Source organism: Dendrobium catenatum, unplaced genomic scaffold, assembly GCF_001605985.2.
Source record: "Dendrobium catenatum unplaced genomic scaffold, ASM160598v2 fragScaff_scaffold_418, whole genome shotgun sequence".
Lineage (NCBI taxonomy): Eukaryota > Viridiplantae > Streptophyta > Magnoliopsida > Asparagales > Orchidaceae > Dendrobium > Dendrobium catenatum.
Genome location: NW_021318880.1, coordinates 81,322 through 99,740, shown reverse-complemented (window position 1 = coordinate 99,740; position 18,419 = coordinate 81,322). Strand labels below are relative to the sequence as shown.

The following is an 18,419-nucleotide window of genomic DNA, read 5'->3' as shown; positions in this document are numbered from 1 at the left end:
TGCCGCCGATTCAACCATCGGATTTCCCGAATTGACAATCGGACATTCCTCCAAGCCGCTGCCGCCGACTGTGGCCCTCCGATGGACCCTATTATGAAGAGCGGCGGCAACAAGGGGATCACGCTAAACGAAGAGAAAAATGAATCGAAGACGACGCAAGCAGCTAAATACAAAGAATCTCGAAGCTTACAATGATAGAGTTTCTTCCAAACAAAAATAAGAGCATTTGACACACTATGAAGGTGCCTTTTTCTGTTTCCCCGGCGAAATCATTTGTTTAAACCGTGTGGATGAGTTTCTCTCTTTGCAAATTCTGGGGATGCTTGATTCAATCTCATTTGCTCTAAGAAACAGTAGCAGCAAAAATTAAGGAATAATTGTCATCATGCTGTTGAGTTAAAGACAAAACAATAGCAGCAAAAAATTCATATAATTCACTAGATTTCTATGCAACTAATTGCAAACAGTAGAAGCAATTGCTTCATAACGACAGTTAGAAAAATCATATATTTCATGGTTTGGAGCTGCATAATGACAGTTAGCAACTAATTTGCACGTCTAAGGAGTATTTTTCACGTATTTTCAGGAAGAACATTTTCGTCGGATGGAGAAAACGATCAGTGTGTGCCGAATGGGATTCAACTGCTAGATGGAGTTGCTCAATCGGCCGTCGGATGGGATGTTCGCACAACACTTTGGCTCGGTTGAGATGTGTTCGCACATCCTGGAGAAGACCGCCGATGCGGACGGCGTGGAACTACTCAATAAGGACATTCACACGAAGAGGACATGGTTGGGGTGAGGTATTTGACGGAGGTTAGGGAGTGGTAGTTTTGATGAGTGCAAGGGTTTTTAGATGGTAGAATAATAAATAGTGAAGTTTGGGTGTTGATAGGTAAATAGAGTAGTTTTAAGCATGGTTTAAAATTGCGCAATATGAGGCTCGCCTTTGCGCAATTCTAGTTAAAAGTGTCTCGATGCTTATGCCTAGAGTTTTTTTTTTTTATGAGGCTTGCGTCTCAACTTGGTTGAGGCCCGCCTCGCCTCATGCTATATATATTAAAACTTACATAAATCTTAAAGTAAATGCCCGAAATTGGACTCTATAGGAGAGGAGAAAGGGGAGAGAGCAGTTCACCATAATGATGATTCAAATGAAGAACCCCTTAGTGATGACAGTGCTGATGACCTATGAGTTCTTATGTGATATGTCATTGCTATTTATTTTTTGAAATTGGAATTATATGTTAATGAAAAGAATGCTGAGATTTGGGAAAGATAGAATTTTGAGTTGAACTATATTTCATGTTGTCTTGTTATTTAGATATTTTGATTTCACTTTATATCTTATGTTTTTTTATGCTTTATATTATTCACTCATTAGTATATAAAAAATTTATCATTTTATGTCTACGCAATCTTTTGATTTTGAGGCTTACGCCTCAAAATGCCTTAAGGCTTACGCCTCTCCTCACGAATGAAAAACGCCTCAATACCCGAATACGCAATTTTAAACATTGGTTTTAAGTGTTAGGTATGTAAAAAACCCCTAGAATTTAATGATTAAAGATCAATTGATTTCACTCATTGAGATGCTCGTTTTGACTGTGAACATATTAAATTCATAAATCATTTGGTCCAATAAATAGTGTTATAATTTTCAAGTATATTTTAAGTTGTTGATTTGGTTTTGGATCATAACACTTTTGGTGTTGTTGGGTTTATTCCATCAAACCATTCGATTTGACTTTAAATTTGTTGATATCGGAGTTTGAACGGTCCTATAGTTTATTTCGAAAGTTTTCAATTCAATTGTAGTTGTTTTGATCCTATGTTTTTTTTTTTTGTATTATTTTAGAAATGATAAAAATGCATGTGATACTAGTGCATATATTTGAAGCTTATCATGTACTTCTAAAATATGTTTAAACTTCTCACATCTATAGTCTTTTATTTTAATTTCTAAAAGTTTAAATTAATTTAAGTTTATGCAGGCTTTGAAAATCTGCACTCGGTTCATATTTGATTGCTTTTTGGGTCAAATTTTTATAAGGCATTAGATATAAGCTCAGTTATTACTCTGAGATTTAGCCCTCTTACAAGAATTTGTTGTAAGATTTTCTACATGCACAAGTCTTGTATTTAATTCTCTCTCTTAATCATGATAGAGAAAATTTGAGTAAAGCTACTCCATAAAATGTACCATACTTGCTTTCAGCAGCAACATTTTGGATTGGGAAAGAATATACCACTATTGAATCAAAGGGGATGGTGAAAGAGTGATGAAAAACTTAATCAAGTTCTTATGATTTTATTGTTTCATGTAGTCATGGACATTGTTGAACTTATTCAATAAATATAGTTAACCCAACCTACTTTTTTGGGCAAATATATGTCACATTATCCAAGGGGATTTTGTTAACATGGGGTGAACGTATGGACCTAAGGTGAAAGTGTGGAAATCTTGAAACCAGCTCCTTAATTCATGCTGCTGCAATTAATTTAGGTGCAGACCGGTGGCCAACTTGCAACTACCCTGTTTTTGTTCCAACATTCATTATGCAACCTCCAATCAACTCCTGTAATTCCATAGTCTTCCTAGCAAGCTCCTACCCTAGTGTCTATTCCAGCTCACTCCAACTTCTCAGCCATCGAATGGCAACCTCTTGCCTTCTGAAGGCCACCTGATTATCCCTCAGTTGCTCCTTACATGCCATTCACTTGCTTTACTTCCTATCTCCTTCCAACTATGCCTCCTTCCATACATGGCCATAGCTACACCTCCCTCCACCTGCTAGACACTCCATTCATAAAAAGTTATTGCCAACTTTTTCCTTTGAAAGAAGCTTTTCATCTAGCTTATATGGAATGTGATTCTTTGCTACATTCATTATAAAATATTATGTTAATATCTTTCCTAGTTTTTTCCTTTTTATTAAGCTGATTATGGCATAATTTTTTATCATTGTTTTCGTTCTATTCTAGACTCAGAACATATACTATAAATCATGTTTGTGCCTTTACTATCATTTGTAAATATGAAAAGTATAGTATTCTTCTCTCATATTTTTTTCATTTGGCAATATTTCTATTATTCATCTTTCTGTATTTTCAGTCCTCTATTACCTCTCTACCTTGCACATTCTCTCATAATTCTAAGGCTTCCTAAAACATGACAATGGCCAAGAAAAACGTTCCTTGTTTGGTTATGCCTCTTGCCATGAATCAAGATCGCATGATAACTCTGGTATCCAAGAAACTTTCACTAAGTCACTAATTATCTCATTCAAACCAAAGCCTTCAACATAAAAAATTACTATAAGTGCGGTTGCTAAAAAAGCGATATGATCTTGAATGCATTTACTGTAAAAAAAAAATATAAACCCATAATCTTCAATTGTAGACTCTAGAGTCTTTAATCATATAACAGTGGATGTCTGCTTAATTTGTACCCTTCATCCTTGTTTAAAAGACCATATATTTAAAATTAACAACGGATCAACATCACTAGTAATTGTTATTGGGATTATCAATTTCACTAGCTCTTTAATTCTTAACTCAATACTCCTTGTTCCTAACTTTCCTGCAACATTATTAATAAGTAAAATTATTTAGGATATAAATGTTTTTCCTATTTTTTTTCTACTTCTGAATTTTAGGATAAGAACTCAAGGAGTATAATTGGCAATACTAAGAAAAATATTGGTCATTTTTTTTTAAATTATGAAAGGAATTTTGAAAGGCAAGAGAAAATGTTCATATGCATCTTTCTTTAACATGCCACGATTATGTTGTACACTTTCATCTTGGTCATCAAAATTTTATATATCATAAGAAATTGTTCCTCAAACACTCAAGCTCCCTACCATAATCATCTTTATGAAGCCTCTCAACTTTCTACAACCATTCATAGTAATATTTGGGCCCATCTCGAGTGAGGAATATTTTAGGTGCAAGATGATTTATATCTCTGTTAATAAAAAAACTCGAATCACTAGATCTTTCTAATAAAAAATAAGTAAAAAACCTTTTCTATTTTTTTTTTTAAATTTCATTCATTTTAAAAGCTCAATTCAAAATACAAATTAAGTCTTCGAGAACAACAATGGGAAAGAACATTTTTTTCATTATTGAAGAATCTCTCTTCTTATAAAGAATTATTTACCAAACCTCTTGTATTCATACTCAATAAAATGGGGTCGCATTAAAAAATAAATATATTATGGAAGTTGCTCAATCAATTATGATCACTAATAATATCCTAAAATATTTTTTGAGGGATGTACTATAACATATCAAATTAAGTGTATGACATCAAGAATCCTGTATTATAAAACCCTTTGCCAAAGTCCCACCCAAGTAACTTATCTACATCAATCCTCTCAAAATATTTCGTTGGTCTACCTTTCAACACATTTCTCCCATCAAAAAAGTAAATTAGACCTAGAAATCATAATATGCTTTTTTATTTGCTACTATCCGCACCAATAAGAGTATAAATGCTATTCTCCTAGATAGTTGGGAAATATTTTTGTCCTTCTTAAAGAGTTGAGGGATCATTTTGATCCTTTTCTCATTTATTAAATAATATAAAGTATTTTCAAAAAGCACATCTTTGTATGTATGCAAATTATGCCATGCATTATTCATTGTCTTTTGAAGATATTTAAAAATTCTTTTTGCTAAAATATTTTATCATGCGCTTCTCTAATAAGTTTGGTTAAAATTGTCATTTGAAAAATTAATAATTGTTGAAGCTATTAGGCCTATTTCTTTTTAAGGATCTGAAAAATAGAAATGCTATTGAGATTTATTTTGTGATTCTAATTACATAAGAGGTTAAAGAATTATCAATTGTTGCTGTGGAATTTTTGAATGAAGATCCTTGACCTTTGCCTGTTAATTTCAAGCCATTTTAAATCTTTGTATAGATTTTTAATATGGATTTAATTCAGCAATATTTTGATAGTTAAAATCTTTATTCGTGGATTTTCAATCCTCTCTCAATAATTTTATAGATTATATATATAAACAATCTTTGAAGGACAAGTTATCATATTTATTGATATAAATCCTATCATCAGGCTTGCTCCAATTTAACTGAAATTGAAAGTTTCTTTACCTTCTTAAAAGTGAAAGGCTGATATATTCTGTTGAGTGACAATTGCGATTGGAAATGCTTTTTTTGTAAAGAAATACTTTTTTCTTAATCTCACATGTTTCGCCTGTGAGCATTTGTTGGTCAGATATCTATCGCTTTTCCTGACGATGGCTCATGGAAGCGATTTCATAAACAACTTCAGCATTTCCCAGTGGTAATATATCAGTTATTGGAACACTTATGCTGGATTGGCATCATGTATCTGGCAGTATTCCGTGATTATGATTAGGAGAAATCTTCATGCTCAGATTGTCTGTACCAAAGTTAGGGAAGGTGACCATCGATTTGTACGATTGAAGGAGGGAGACCCAAAAGGTCGCCATGTTGTTATAGTTGATGACTTCGTACAATCAGGGGGTACGCTAATTGAATGCCAGGTAAGGAAGTTTGTTATGACATTCTGTGTTCAGTTTAGTAGTTTCTGACTTATTACATCAAAAAGTTTTTCTTGAATTCATTCTTCATTTTCTTACTCTTATTCATAGTCGTCTGCCTTGTTTCTTTTTTTTTTTTCTCCTGCTAGTTATACTTTTATATTTGCCTCATGTTGGGATCTGTTTACCTTTATTTAGAAAGTACTAGCAGCTCATGGAGCGGCCAAAATCAGTGCCTACGTAACCCATGGAATCTTCCCCAACAAAACATGGCAAAGGTTTAAGTACGATGATGGAGGTATTTTTTCTCAGTGAAATTGTTTGATTTGGCAACTTCTTTTTGTTTACTCGTTTACCAGTGCCGTTAGAATGTAATCCGTTTGCGTGGTCCTTTAATGGTAGGTTTGGTCCAAATCTTGGCCCCTTCCTAGTTTACCCATGGTAGAAAGAGTAAAACCGCTTTGAATGCTATTACACATTTGCAGTGGTTCCTTCATAGGTTACTCATGAGAAGAAAAATGAAGCAACCTCGAAAGGGAGGGAGGAGGCGCAAAGCTGTGAGAATTCCTCAATAATTTGCTTGCATACTTAATAATATAATCTTGTTTAGTAAAAACTATTGTTTGGTCACTTTTTCTTTAATTCAAATCGAACAATGAGAAACAATGGTTAGTCATTTTCAAGGATTGAGATAACATGGAGGGTACTTGGGATAAGTTGATATATATAAATTTAGGGTGGACAATAGTTTTTTTTTTTTTTGGAAATATGGGTGGACAATAGTTGACCTCCACATTATAACAAAAAGGAAAAAAAAAGCTTAAAATGATTACCTACAGTCGGCGACCCATGCTGAGATCTCGCCAAAATCCTACAGAATCTGCCGCGTATATAGCGCTCCATACCCTTGATGGGCAAATTATTGGGTCAGGTGACCGGAGGCGGAAAATAAGTTCGGACATCCAATAAAAATTTGCCGCGTCACCTTGCGCTTTAGTTGCGCTTTTTGACTTGCGCTTTAGTTGCGCTTTGGTTGCGCTTTAGTTGCGCTTTTTGACTTGCCCTTTAGTTGCGCTTTAGTTGCGCTTTACCTGCGCTTTAGTTGCGCTTTACTTGCGTTAATTTTAAAATAATATTTTATTAATATCCGGAGCTATCTCTTCGTTCGGTCACCTGACCTTGCCCTGCAAATGGCGCGTCTCATCTCTCGTATGCGCCGACACTTGCCCTTCTTGTCGTTAAAATGCAAGCAAACGAAGCCAAAGGTACGAACTATCTCTTTCATCTTTCCCACACGCGAGCTCCAGCAGCCGAACTCCTTCCCACTCGCGAAAGCTCCGACCTCCAGCAGTCGCTACTCCAAGCCTCCTCCAACCTTTCTTGTACGAGATTCGAACTACCTTAGTTCACTGCCGATCTTCCTCCTTCCCGCCGACCTCACCCGCCTCTATCCCAAAGCCGAACTCCACCTGTAACTAAAACCCGAGCCATTCGAACTCTTCCACAAACCCATTACCTGCTCTGACTTTGACGTTACCTCCTGCCCTAGCGAAGATCTTTTCCACCTTCCCCAACTCTTTGAGAGATGGATAGAGATTTCTCCCTACCTCTACCCGACGCCTCATCCACGATTCCTCCTTAGCCGACGCCTCCTCCTTTTACTTCTTTAGCCAGCGACATTCCCCTCTTGTCGTTTCGGAAGTTACGACATTTTTATTGGAAGCAGGGATGGGAGTTGCTCACTGTGAAGGTAACTTCTCCCTCTCGCGAGCTTCTTCGACCAAGGGAACCTGCTGCCTGGAAGTAAAGAACAATTATTACGTCCTCCGACCGGACGTTGGAACGTCCTGTCGGAGGCCAAATCCCGCCAAAAAACGAGTTGTACCGAGCAAATACCGAGCAATATCAAACAATAACGAGGAAAACCATTATTTGAAGACCCAATACCGAGTTATACCGAGCTAAACCGAGAAATACCATGTTATATAAAAGTTGTACAGAGTTTTTCCTAGAAAAACTCGGTACAACTCGGTATTTCTCGATACAGCTCGGTATAACTCGGTATTGATCTTCAAAGAGCGGTATTCCTCGTTAATATCAAATAATACCTAGTTGTACCAAGCAAATACACTTATTATTATTAATTATAATTAGTTAAGATTAATTAGTATTAATTATATTTAATTATTATTTTAATTATAATAAATTATTATTAACTATAATTAGTTATAATTAATTAAAGATTAATTATAATTAATACAAGGAAATAGAAGAAATGTAAATTCTTTCCTCACCTCAATCCACATGCCAGCACCACTGTCGACACACGCAAGTATAATCTTTCTAACTTAAAATCCCGCTCTCGACGTTGGTGGCGAACCGGAAAACAAGCTCATGCATGCTTTTCTCTAGCATGGTGGGAAGAGAACCTGGTGCGACGCCTACGACAAGTTTGTTAAAACTCTATTTTCGACGTTAGCAGTGCACCAGAAAATCACCCATGCACGCTTTTCTCTAACGTGGTGGGAAGGGAACCCGGTGCGATACCTACGGCGAGGCGGGAACAATTATAAAATTGCGCATTTCAAAATCGGTGCGTGAAGACCTATGCACGCCTTTCTCTGGCGTGGTGGGAGACGAAAACTATGGCCGCAGTGTCCCATGACGCGAACTGTGCACGCTTTTTTCTAGCGTGGTGGGAGGCCTGGACTCGTGAAATTTCCCCCAAATGGGGAGACTCTGGGAGGCATTCAAAATTTTGTCTAAAAAAAAGATAAGGAATTTGAACTCTGAAGGACAACGGGACACTTGTGAACTTGGACTTGAATCGGATGCAACGGACTTAAGTGAACTCAAATTTAAAATGAATTTGAACTTAAGTGAATAATGGACTTAATGTGAACTTGAGAGGACATAGACCAGCATCAACAGATATATAAGTGTCCAAAATTTTTATTAAGTGGGACTCGAGCTTGAACAACAGAACAAAAGACTTAAATCAAACTCAACCAAGGAGAACTTGATTTGAACTTGAATCGAACAACATCACGTAGAACTTAAACAATTTAAACAAACAACTCTCTCACAACGTCTGAAAAATGAATCCGATCTTAAAACATGGGTTAGTATTTTCAATAACCTTGATGTAAAAAGAGCCATTGCAGATATGTTGGAATCCCTCAAGAAGGAAGTCATATTAACATTAGAGGGCCTAGAGGATGATGACTGTTTGTAGCTCCTCAACAATCATGCATTTGCCAATATAGAGAACCATGATGTTCATCATAACAAATCAAGACCCATTGCTAAAGAGATTGTTAAAAAAAAAAAAAAGAGGGCTTTCAGGATCTTCATTGGCAGCAAAGGTTATGGTGGTGTTCTAAGTTCTTGCTTTGATGAGAGGCATTGGATAAACATTTTGAATAATGATATTGTAAGTGCAAAGTCGGGTCAGAATGATATCACGCCGATCTTAAAACTAAGCTATATGTTCCATCCAAAAACCTTTACAAAAGTGTTTCGTACTATGTTGTATATTTCGATAAGTTCCCATGTTTTATAAAGATGAGTTAGTTTGAATGTGGGCAGCTTTGGGTTTCATTCAACCCCCTTTATATCTGAGGAGATACAGTGGAGGATATCTTTGACTCTTTGATCAAGAAATCATTCTTCAACAAGTTTGAGAGTAAATGTATAGTATGTTACAAAATGCATGATTCATCATATGAATCAGTATAGTCTACTTCTATACAAGAATCCTTCAGAGCTGTGGGTGATGGTGACTTATACTTTCTTAGAATTCTTGAGACTATTCAACACTTATTGTCGAAACTAGCAATTTGAAATTTCTCAGAAAGATTGATAATTTTAAAAATCTGCAAGCACATTAACTTGACTACAAACAATAATATTTCATGTAGCAAGCTTACAAGTACATGTGAAAGTTCTTACAAGCTATTGTAGAAGATCAGTTGTACACCCAAGCTGTTGTCCACAGGCAGAATACAAAATGAATACATAAAATGCAAGTATAGATTCTCCTATGAGCTACTCTAGAAGACCTCAAGCATCCAATTTATCATTTATGAATAAGATTTGTAACACATACGAGTCCTCTAATAATATTGGTGTACGCACTACCTCTCACCTGTAGGTAGATACAAAAAGACTTCAGTAAATGCAGTATCCTGAAGTCAATTTTAGTCTACAAATGAATATATCTACTTGATTACCTGCAATAGTAGCAGATGTACTGTAGAAAACCTGTCACACATTCAGCTTGTTAGTTGCAGCCAAAGGGATTCGAAATGTAGTGGAAGTAACTATGTGATGCGTCTAGATGTATTCAAGTGAATGTTAACAAACACTGCATCGTACCCACTGGAGTTAATGATCAATGTTTGACAAATGTGCTGTTAAAGATTAATGCAAGGTCTGGTGGCCCAAACTCACAACTACAAATAGAGAATATATCAATCATTCCAGTCATCTCAAGGGTTGCAACAATTATTTTAAGAATGAATATCCCGTATATTTCTTCTGTACAATGTGAGGTGCTTTCGATTGCTACAATGCCTGCTCGAGGCACTAACTATTGATTTTGACGTATAGGACGTCAACAAGGGCACAATCATTCAAAGATTGAAATGATTGATTTTTTGTTTAAGCCAACTGTAGAAAATGATGATGATGGCATAATCAAGGAGTTGCCCACTAATTCATATATGAGTTCTATGAAGAGAAAGCCATATCAAATCATTATGGAGTGAGCGAATCTCAGTTCAACGAGATCTTGGATATTGAGTTGAATAAGATTATTGAGGCTTGCAAGATTCTTGATGAACAGTGGTCGTGCATCAAACATACCTTCTACATACAAGTATTAAAGTACCATAATAAACACAAACTTCTACATGTCATCGTAGAAGACTTGTGAAATGTCCAAAATATCCCCCACACATGCACCATAATTTGTATACACATAGGTACACAAAAGGGCATGTGTAGTTGTAAAACCCGCATGGGCCCGGACGAGCGTGTTATGAGTATACACGTGATGTCTAAGGATGCTGCACGGGTCAAAAAATGAATGTAGTTTGAGCCCAATTCTTCTATGTGGATAGATAGGAGTCAACACGGTTCAAATTATCAAACAAAAATATGGCCAATGTGTCAATCAGAATATTTATTTTATACGTTCATATAAAGACCTTCAACAAAGAAAATTCATTAACAAAGGTCTGGAGCCTAAAATCCGATCCCCTTTCGGCAAGTTGACAGGGTCGAAAAGGTTTAGTCAATGAAAATGACCCCAAACTCCCCGATGATGGTCGTGTTGACCCAAAAATTTCAATTGGAGGGGTTAATTTCAAATACTCAAAATGCCACACAAATACCCATGAAATTCAAAGCTTCATAGAATACAAAAATCATTCTAAAATCTCGATATTTAAAATCAAATTAAAATTCATTCACCCTCAGCAATAGTTTGCCAGGGTGGTCAAATTAAAATTTACTTCGGCTCATATAGAGCTAATGCATAGTCGAAAATATCATTAGGATCCATTTTTAAATAATCTCCTATCAGTCAGGATGTGGTACATATCATCTAACCGACGGTTTTGCTTCCAAATGGCACCTCAAGATAAACAGTTATAACCCGGGGCCCTCTGAACCGAGTGATTTTGCCAAATGACATCACAAGATAATGGTTATGGTTAGAGCCAATACGTTCCTTAATGACATTAAATCTTTGAGATATAAATCAATAGGATATGTTCGATAGGATTCAAATTTGTCCCTTTAGGCAACGTCCTCCCCAGGTTTACAAGGTCCCCTTGGATGAAGCAACCCATGGCTGCCGACAAGGATACTTCTGTCAGGTTGGGTAGACTGCCTCCTCTGAGTAGACCAGGGAACACGATGGCGCGGGATGACGGAACCATAGGATCTTGATCGAGTCTATCATCCATTCCCCTACCATCCATTTTAAGTGCAAGATGGTGAAATTTCTAATTTTAAATATCAAAATTTTCACATTTCCAAATGCACATGCTTCTACTGTACGCCTGATACTACGTATTTATGGATGCAATGTATCTGATTGACGACTAGCCATAATCGAAAGTTCTCTCATTACCGGGAGGGGTAATAAACTAGAGGGGTTTGTGCCTATAGAAGATCAGAACTCTGATCATAAAGTCCTCGCAAAATGAGGGCGAAATCTCTGAGTAGTGTCTTATCTACAAAATCATCCGCCTTTCTAAAATTTACCCATAGAATTTTCAGAGCCCACAACAATAAGATTAGATTAGAGTTCAGAGAGGAATTCAGCCTAACTCATGCAAGAAATATTATATAATAAAGGAGTTACAGGAGATTATTTTTAACCTGGATTTTTAATGGAATTAGGGTTTGATTTGTTTTCAAAATTAAGTAAAGGGAAGCTTAAAATTTTGGGCAGGGATAGAATGGGGTAGATAATTTTTCTTGATGACTTAGCATTTGTTAATACTAAACTATAGTGATTAAGGTTTGCTTAATCTTTATCTTTTTGGATTCCCTTTAAAATTGCTAGCTTCGTTGCTACTCTCTCTATAAAATTTGCTAGCTTGCTCTAGCCAAGTTCATATGAAGTTGATCAGCTGAATCTAGCCGTTTTGCTCTAAACCTAGTAAGCTAAGTAAATTCACATGAACCTCTCTAAAGAATTTGAACCGTCAAAAAATTCATATGAACTTAGCTGACTAAACTTGGCCCGATACCCCCCAAATCGTAGGCCGGCCAAATTTGATCGAACTTGGCTGGCCTAATGTGGCTGGATTGCTTGGATAAAGCTTTTTCCATATTCATGAATATGGTCTGACTGCTTAGAGCTAGTGAACCCAATATGGTCTAATGACTTTGTCAAACTTAGTTGATCTATTCACAAATATGATCGCCTAGAAATTTGATCAGCCACCTACTTTGAATCTCTTAGGATCGTTTTCTCTTTGAATTTCGGACAACAAATGGAACCACTTGAGCATATCCATGTGAGAGCCAGAGATTAGTCCAAATACACTTATTTGTATTCATTAATCTGCGCAGGTCTACTCAGTGTTATGCATTTTTCTTAATATTTATGTATTTCTAAAATCATAATGGTTTTACCTGCAAATAAAGTTATCACTTTTTTTTTAAAAATGCTGGTAAATGACATTTACTTTTCATTAAAATTATGTTTTTTTCTTAATCCTTCTTCAGTGAGTCCAGACAAAGGGATGAGATACTTCTGGATAACTGATTCATGCCCTCATACTGTTAATGAGGTAAAAGGTATCCCACCTTTTGAAGTTCTTAGCCTTGCTGGTTCCATTGCTGATGCTCTTCAGATATAGCTACTTACCCCAAAAAAAGTAGCTGCACCGAAGAGCGAGCGCCATTGATTATTTAGCTTTAAAGTGCGTGTCATTCTTCATTATTTTCTGCTTAAAGTTTAGACCAGTTTTGCTTAGCGAACTTTTACTTTTATCCCTCGTGGACTTGTTCGAATTTTTATTTGTATAAATATCTTTCAAAATATATTTTTTTTGAACCAAAATATTTCAATGAGAGGTAGTTTCTTATATTCATAGATAGTCATTAAATTTTAAGCCAAACAGTCTATTTTTATTGATGTGATTTATCTTTTTTTTTTTTTAATCAATGTTAAATTTCCTTAAATCAAATTTAATTAACTCTTTAGATAAGTTAAAATTTGAGTATTTGTAGTTGACAAATTGTAACACTGCCGTTGCCAGGTCCCAAGTCCTGGATGAGAAAAGTGGAGGGTTGCGTTAGGTAGTCGACAGCCAGCATAAAACTTGTCGAACAATAATGACATGAATCCTTTAAGAAATTGTGTTAATGCTAGGGCGTCCCCTGGAAGCGACGCGCTGTATGGCCTGAATACAGTGACAAGTGTGCAAGGGCCGCTGCACTGGCGCTCGGGTGTAGTGTTAAATAGGCAAGGGTACCCACATCAAGGACGGATGTGGGCAAAGAAGCTAGTCCATGAAACTAAAATTAGGATAGGAACTTGGAATATAGGTTCCCTTACAGGAAAATTAATGGAATTAATAGATATTATGATTCATAGGAGTTAAATATTTTGTGCATTCAGGAAACTAAATGGGTTGGAAGAGAAGGCTAAGGAAATTGATAGTTTTAGGATTTAAACTTTGGTATTCGGTAGGAGTCGTATTAGAAAATGAGTATGTTTATTATAGATAAGAGTTTAAAGGATAATGTTATAAAAATTAATAGGATTGGAGATAAAATTATGCTTTAAAGATTGTTGTTGATGATAAGATTGTTAATATTATAAGTGCTTATGCTCCTCAAATAGGTTTGGATATGAGTTCTAAATTAAATTTTTGGAATGACTTAGAAAATTAATACAAAAGATACCTCTTGAAGAAAGAGTTTTTATTGGAGGAGATTTAAATGGACATGTTGGTAGAGAGGTAGATGATTTTAAAAAGCATTCATGGTGGCCATGGATTTGGAACGACGAATGAGGTGGCAATACCATATTGGGACTTTTTGTTTAGCTTATGATTTTTCAATTGCTAATACCTTATTTAAGAAAGGAATGACATCTTATCACTTATAAAATGGATATAGTCACCCGATTGACTATTTTCTTATAGAATTTAAAATCGTTTAGATTGCAAAGATTGTAAGTTATTCCGAGTGAAAAATTTATGTACCCAACATCGATTATTAGTTTAGACTTTAAAGATAAAGGGAAAATATAAAAAATAAAAAATAAGTAAAACGATTTTCTAGATTAGATGGGGGCATTTAAATATATTACAAAAATATTTTTGAGAATAAGAATTTTAAATTTAAGATTTGTCTGTGCTTGAGGATGCTAATGTTATGTGGGAAAAAGTGGCTAGTATATTAAGATAATTGGCAAAAGATGTCCTCTGGAGTTTCAAAGGGAAAAACTCCTAATAGCTAAAAAATAGCTTGGTGGTGGAATCCAAATGTGCAAAGGAAAAGATTAAAAATAAGTAAGTTTTGTTTAATTGAAAGATTGGTTTAATTTAAAATTATGATAATGGGATTATTATAAAGAGCGCTCGAGAGGGCTAAGAAGCAATGCGAGAGAACACTCCCTAGGCGTTTATATCATTCTCATGATTATATAATAGATTAGATACTAAAGAGGATGAAAGATTATATGTATAAGTTGTCACAAAGAGGGAGAGAGTAGATTAAGGATTTAGTTCCAAGTGAAGTGTATTAAGCGATGATAGATCAAAAAACTACTTTCTATAGAAGAATGATATTCAACAAGGTGGATGAGATATTTTTGACCTAAAGCTTTTTAATGAAGATTGTGAATACATAAGATTGATATACTGACCATGAGCACCCTAAAAATGAAAATAAAAGATTTCTGTTTTTTTATCGGCGTATTAGTAAAACTGAAGTTAGAGATGCTTTAAAAGAATGAGGGTGGAAAAAGCTGTTGAGACTGATGATATTCCAATAGAGGTGTGGAAATGCTTAGGAGATGAAAGGAATTCATGGCATAACTAACTTTTTAATACTATTTTGAAGACTAAAAGATGCCAGAATGAAGTGGAGGGAAGAGATAGTGTGTTAATCCTATATTTAAGAATAAGGGATGCAGCAAGATTGTCGAATGAAGAGGTAATTAAGTTAGATGTTCATACTTTTAAAACTATGGGAGGAGTTATGAGCATGAGATTGCGGCGTGATACTATGCTTCTCAAAATCAAATTTGGATTCATGCGGTAGGTCGCTAATGGAAGCCTTTTCATTTATTAAGAGGTTTGATGGAGAAGATATGAGAAATAAGGAGGATTCTACATATGATATTTATTGTTATTGTAAAAAGCATATGATAAAAGTTCGCAAGAGAAAGTGCTATGGAGAGTTCTTGAAAGAAAGGAGTCATAATGCCTTATATCAAATCATTAAGATATGTAGTGCAGGAGCTATTATCTTGTGTTCCAAACACAAAGGTGGATTGTCCAAGTTTATCCCTATTTCGGTTGGGTTACATCAAGGATCAGCCTAAGTCCCGAATATCTTTTTGCTTTTAGTCATGGATGTGGCTCACTTGTCAATTTGCAGAGGATGTACCTTGGTGTATGCTTTTTGTGATCGATTCTTCTTGTTCATTAGACTACGAGAGGGAGTTGAAGGTAAACTTGAGTTATGGAGGTCACTTAGAGTCTAAAGGTTTTCGTTAGTAGCATCTAAAAACGGAAATATATGGAAGTGTAATTTAGTAGTAATAGACCTAGTGATGGGATTGTGCTCTTGGGCGATCAGTCATTTAATAAGAGTAACGTTTAGTATCTTGGATCTATTGTTCAAAAGTGATGGTGAATAGATGGGGATTTATCAACAGATATCAAGTTGGATGGTACTTTAAGTGGAGGAATGCATAGGCTTGTTATGTGATAGATGTCCTCTTAACTGTAAGGGGAAATTCTATATGATGGTAGATGAGGCCTGTAATGCTTTATGGTGCTGAATGTTGGCCATTAAAAGAGAAGCATAATACTAAGTTAAGTGTGGCAGAGATGAGGATGCTCAGGTGGATGAGTGGCTTTACCCTTAGAGATAGGATACGAAATGAGCATATACGTGGAAAAGTTGGAGTAGCTCCAGTAGAAGATAAGATTAGAGAGAGTCGCCTTAGATGGTTTGGTCACATAAAACGGCGGCCTTCCGATGACCCGGGTAGGAGAGTAGAGGTATTAGATTTGACTTATGTTAAGAAAGGTAGGGGTAGACCTAAAAAGACATGGTTAGAAAATATTAGGAATGACCTTTCTTTATTAGATTTAAACGAGAATTTGACTTTTAATAGGACACAATGGAGAAAAAGGATTAATGTAGCCGACCCCATGTAGTGGGATAAAGGCTTGATGTTGTTGTTATTGTTGTTGTTGTAGTAGTTGACAAATTGTTTGAAAACTAAGATTAATGCGGAGAAAAACAAGTTGAAGCCTAATTCAAACCCAAGAGAAATTATTCTGTGCGGGGTCCGGACGGGAAGAATCATCGGAATATGTGAGTGTATATGCACATTTGTACATAGTGTGTACTAAATTTTTGTATATATTAAACAGAAAAAATATGTGCACGTAATTGCACAGAATAATTTCTCCTAACTCAGTTGATATTCCAGTAATGATTCGAATCTGATGGTCTTTATCTAATTCACGCGCTGAGTTTTCAGTGTTTCTGCGTTTTTTATTTTTTCTGCTTCAACTGTGCGATTTTAATTAGAATATGATGGATTTGTTAGTTGTCTTCCTATTTAAGTGTTGATGGAAAATTTGGAATCGTTTTTATTTTATTATTTATTTTTAAATTTATTTGATTTGGGCTTTTAATTTATTTTTTACTTTTATTTTTAATAATAAATCAAATTACTTTTTAAAAAGGTGATTTACATGCATTCCATTGAATTATTAGATATTCATACATTGTATACTTAAATTTATACTCTAATCGTTAAGCCATATTAAAAATATCCTCAGTATTGACTTTTAAGTGGAATATGTTTATTAAGAAACATATTTTATTCTGATTTAAATGTAAAGATGTTATATAAATAAATATACATTTTTAGATGTTAATATATAAATAGTTAAGAATTACCTTGTGTGTAGGCAATCTTTCATTTAAATAGAATTAAAATAATTTTTTTTGGATTTTTTTTATTTTAATATGGAAATCACCCCTTCCTAATTGCCACCATCATTAATTGCTATTAACACCTTTAGTTACCATTACCATGTCATATCTCTTTTGCTGCCACCATAATTACTAGCCATCGATATCATTGTAGGCCATTGTCATTATTGTTGCCTGGTGTAATTGATCTTAATTAATTTATGACCTTGCATGAGCTCCTCATTAATTAGCCCAAGAGCCAAGCTTAACGAGTTGACCATTTGAGTCGAGCTTGATAAGATGAATATAACGAGATTAAGATCACTCAATTCAGACATCATTAAGACATTTAAATGTTAAAAAAACACTTCGTAATCAGGGAATCGATATGGACCGTACGATGGAGAATTTTGGATTATGGTTCAAATTATCAAAAATGCTAATCCAAAAATTCTTATAAACAGAATCATTCTCTACATGAATGATAAAGGTCCAAGAGTTGAGAGAACTAGGGAGCTCTCTTTGCATTCACTGGCTATTGCCGCAAAAAACCACTAACATCAATTGTCGCCACCATTTCAACTCCTGTCAAGATTTAACCATATTGTTGATATTAACTACTTTCTTTTGGACATCAAATTTCTATATTCTTTACAGGAAAAATATAGTCCTATTGTGGGTGTTAATTGTCCATATGTGAATACTTGATTCTTGTAATTCCTACTAGGAAAACATGATATTTATTTTCAAAATCTCAACCACTGGTCAGTCTCGGTTAATAAAGTCAACCCTGATTGACAAACCAAGGGGTCCTTTAAATCCATAAACTTGCATTTTACACCAAATGACCTCTACATTACATGAAATTGTTCCAACTAGTTTTAAATCACAATTGGAATGAGTAGGACCCCATATTGACCCCTTGCCAAACCTGATTAACCGTCAATCATGTTTGACCAAAACACACATAAACACTTACAAAATTCAAAACTAATTGACCAAATCAATGCTCCAAACTCATATGAACAGTCCATATGTCACGATGAGTTCTCAAAAATGATCTAGCCCTTGGGCCCACCTGTTTTAGACACATGGCTTGAACCAAGTGCACTAAAAGGGGTTTTCTTGAACCAAAACCTAACCCTTATAGAATTAAATTATATAAATGGTTGTAACAGGTGTCCCTTGACCCC

At 35.2% G+C, this 18,419-nt stretch overlaps 1 protein-coding gene across 3 annotated transcripts in view; it reads left to right on the top strand.

The window, feature by feature from the left end:
* LOC110098202 (ribose-phosphate pyrophosphokinase 4) overlaps positions 1 to 13,148 on the top strand; it is a 42,782-nt gene extending 29,634 nt beyond the window's left edge. Inside the window, exons 4-7 of one of the 3 annotated variants that reach the window (XM_020824943.2) lie at positions 5,247 to 5,315; positions 5,410 to 5,538; positions 5,734 to 5,833; positions 12,781 to 13,148. In XM_020824943.2, the coding sequence (XP_020680602.1) occupies positions 5,247 to 5,315; positions 5,410 to 5,538; positions 5,734 to 5,833; positions 12,781 to 12,914 (432 nt within the window). In that variant the 3' untranslated portion in view covers positions 12,915 to 13,148. Of the gene's footprint in view, positions 1 to 586; positions 908 to 1,520; positions 4,043 to 5,246; positions 5,316 to 5,370; positions 5,539 to 5,733; positions 5,834 to 12,780 lie in introns of those variants that run through there. The other 2 variants (XM_028694237.1, XR_003700511.1) reach the window with 2 other exon arrangements.
* Positions 13,149 to 18,419: the final 5,271 nt, after the last annotated feature.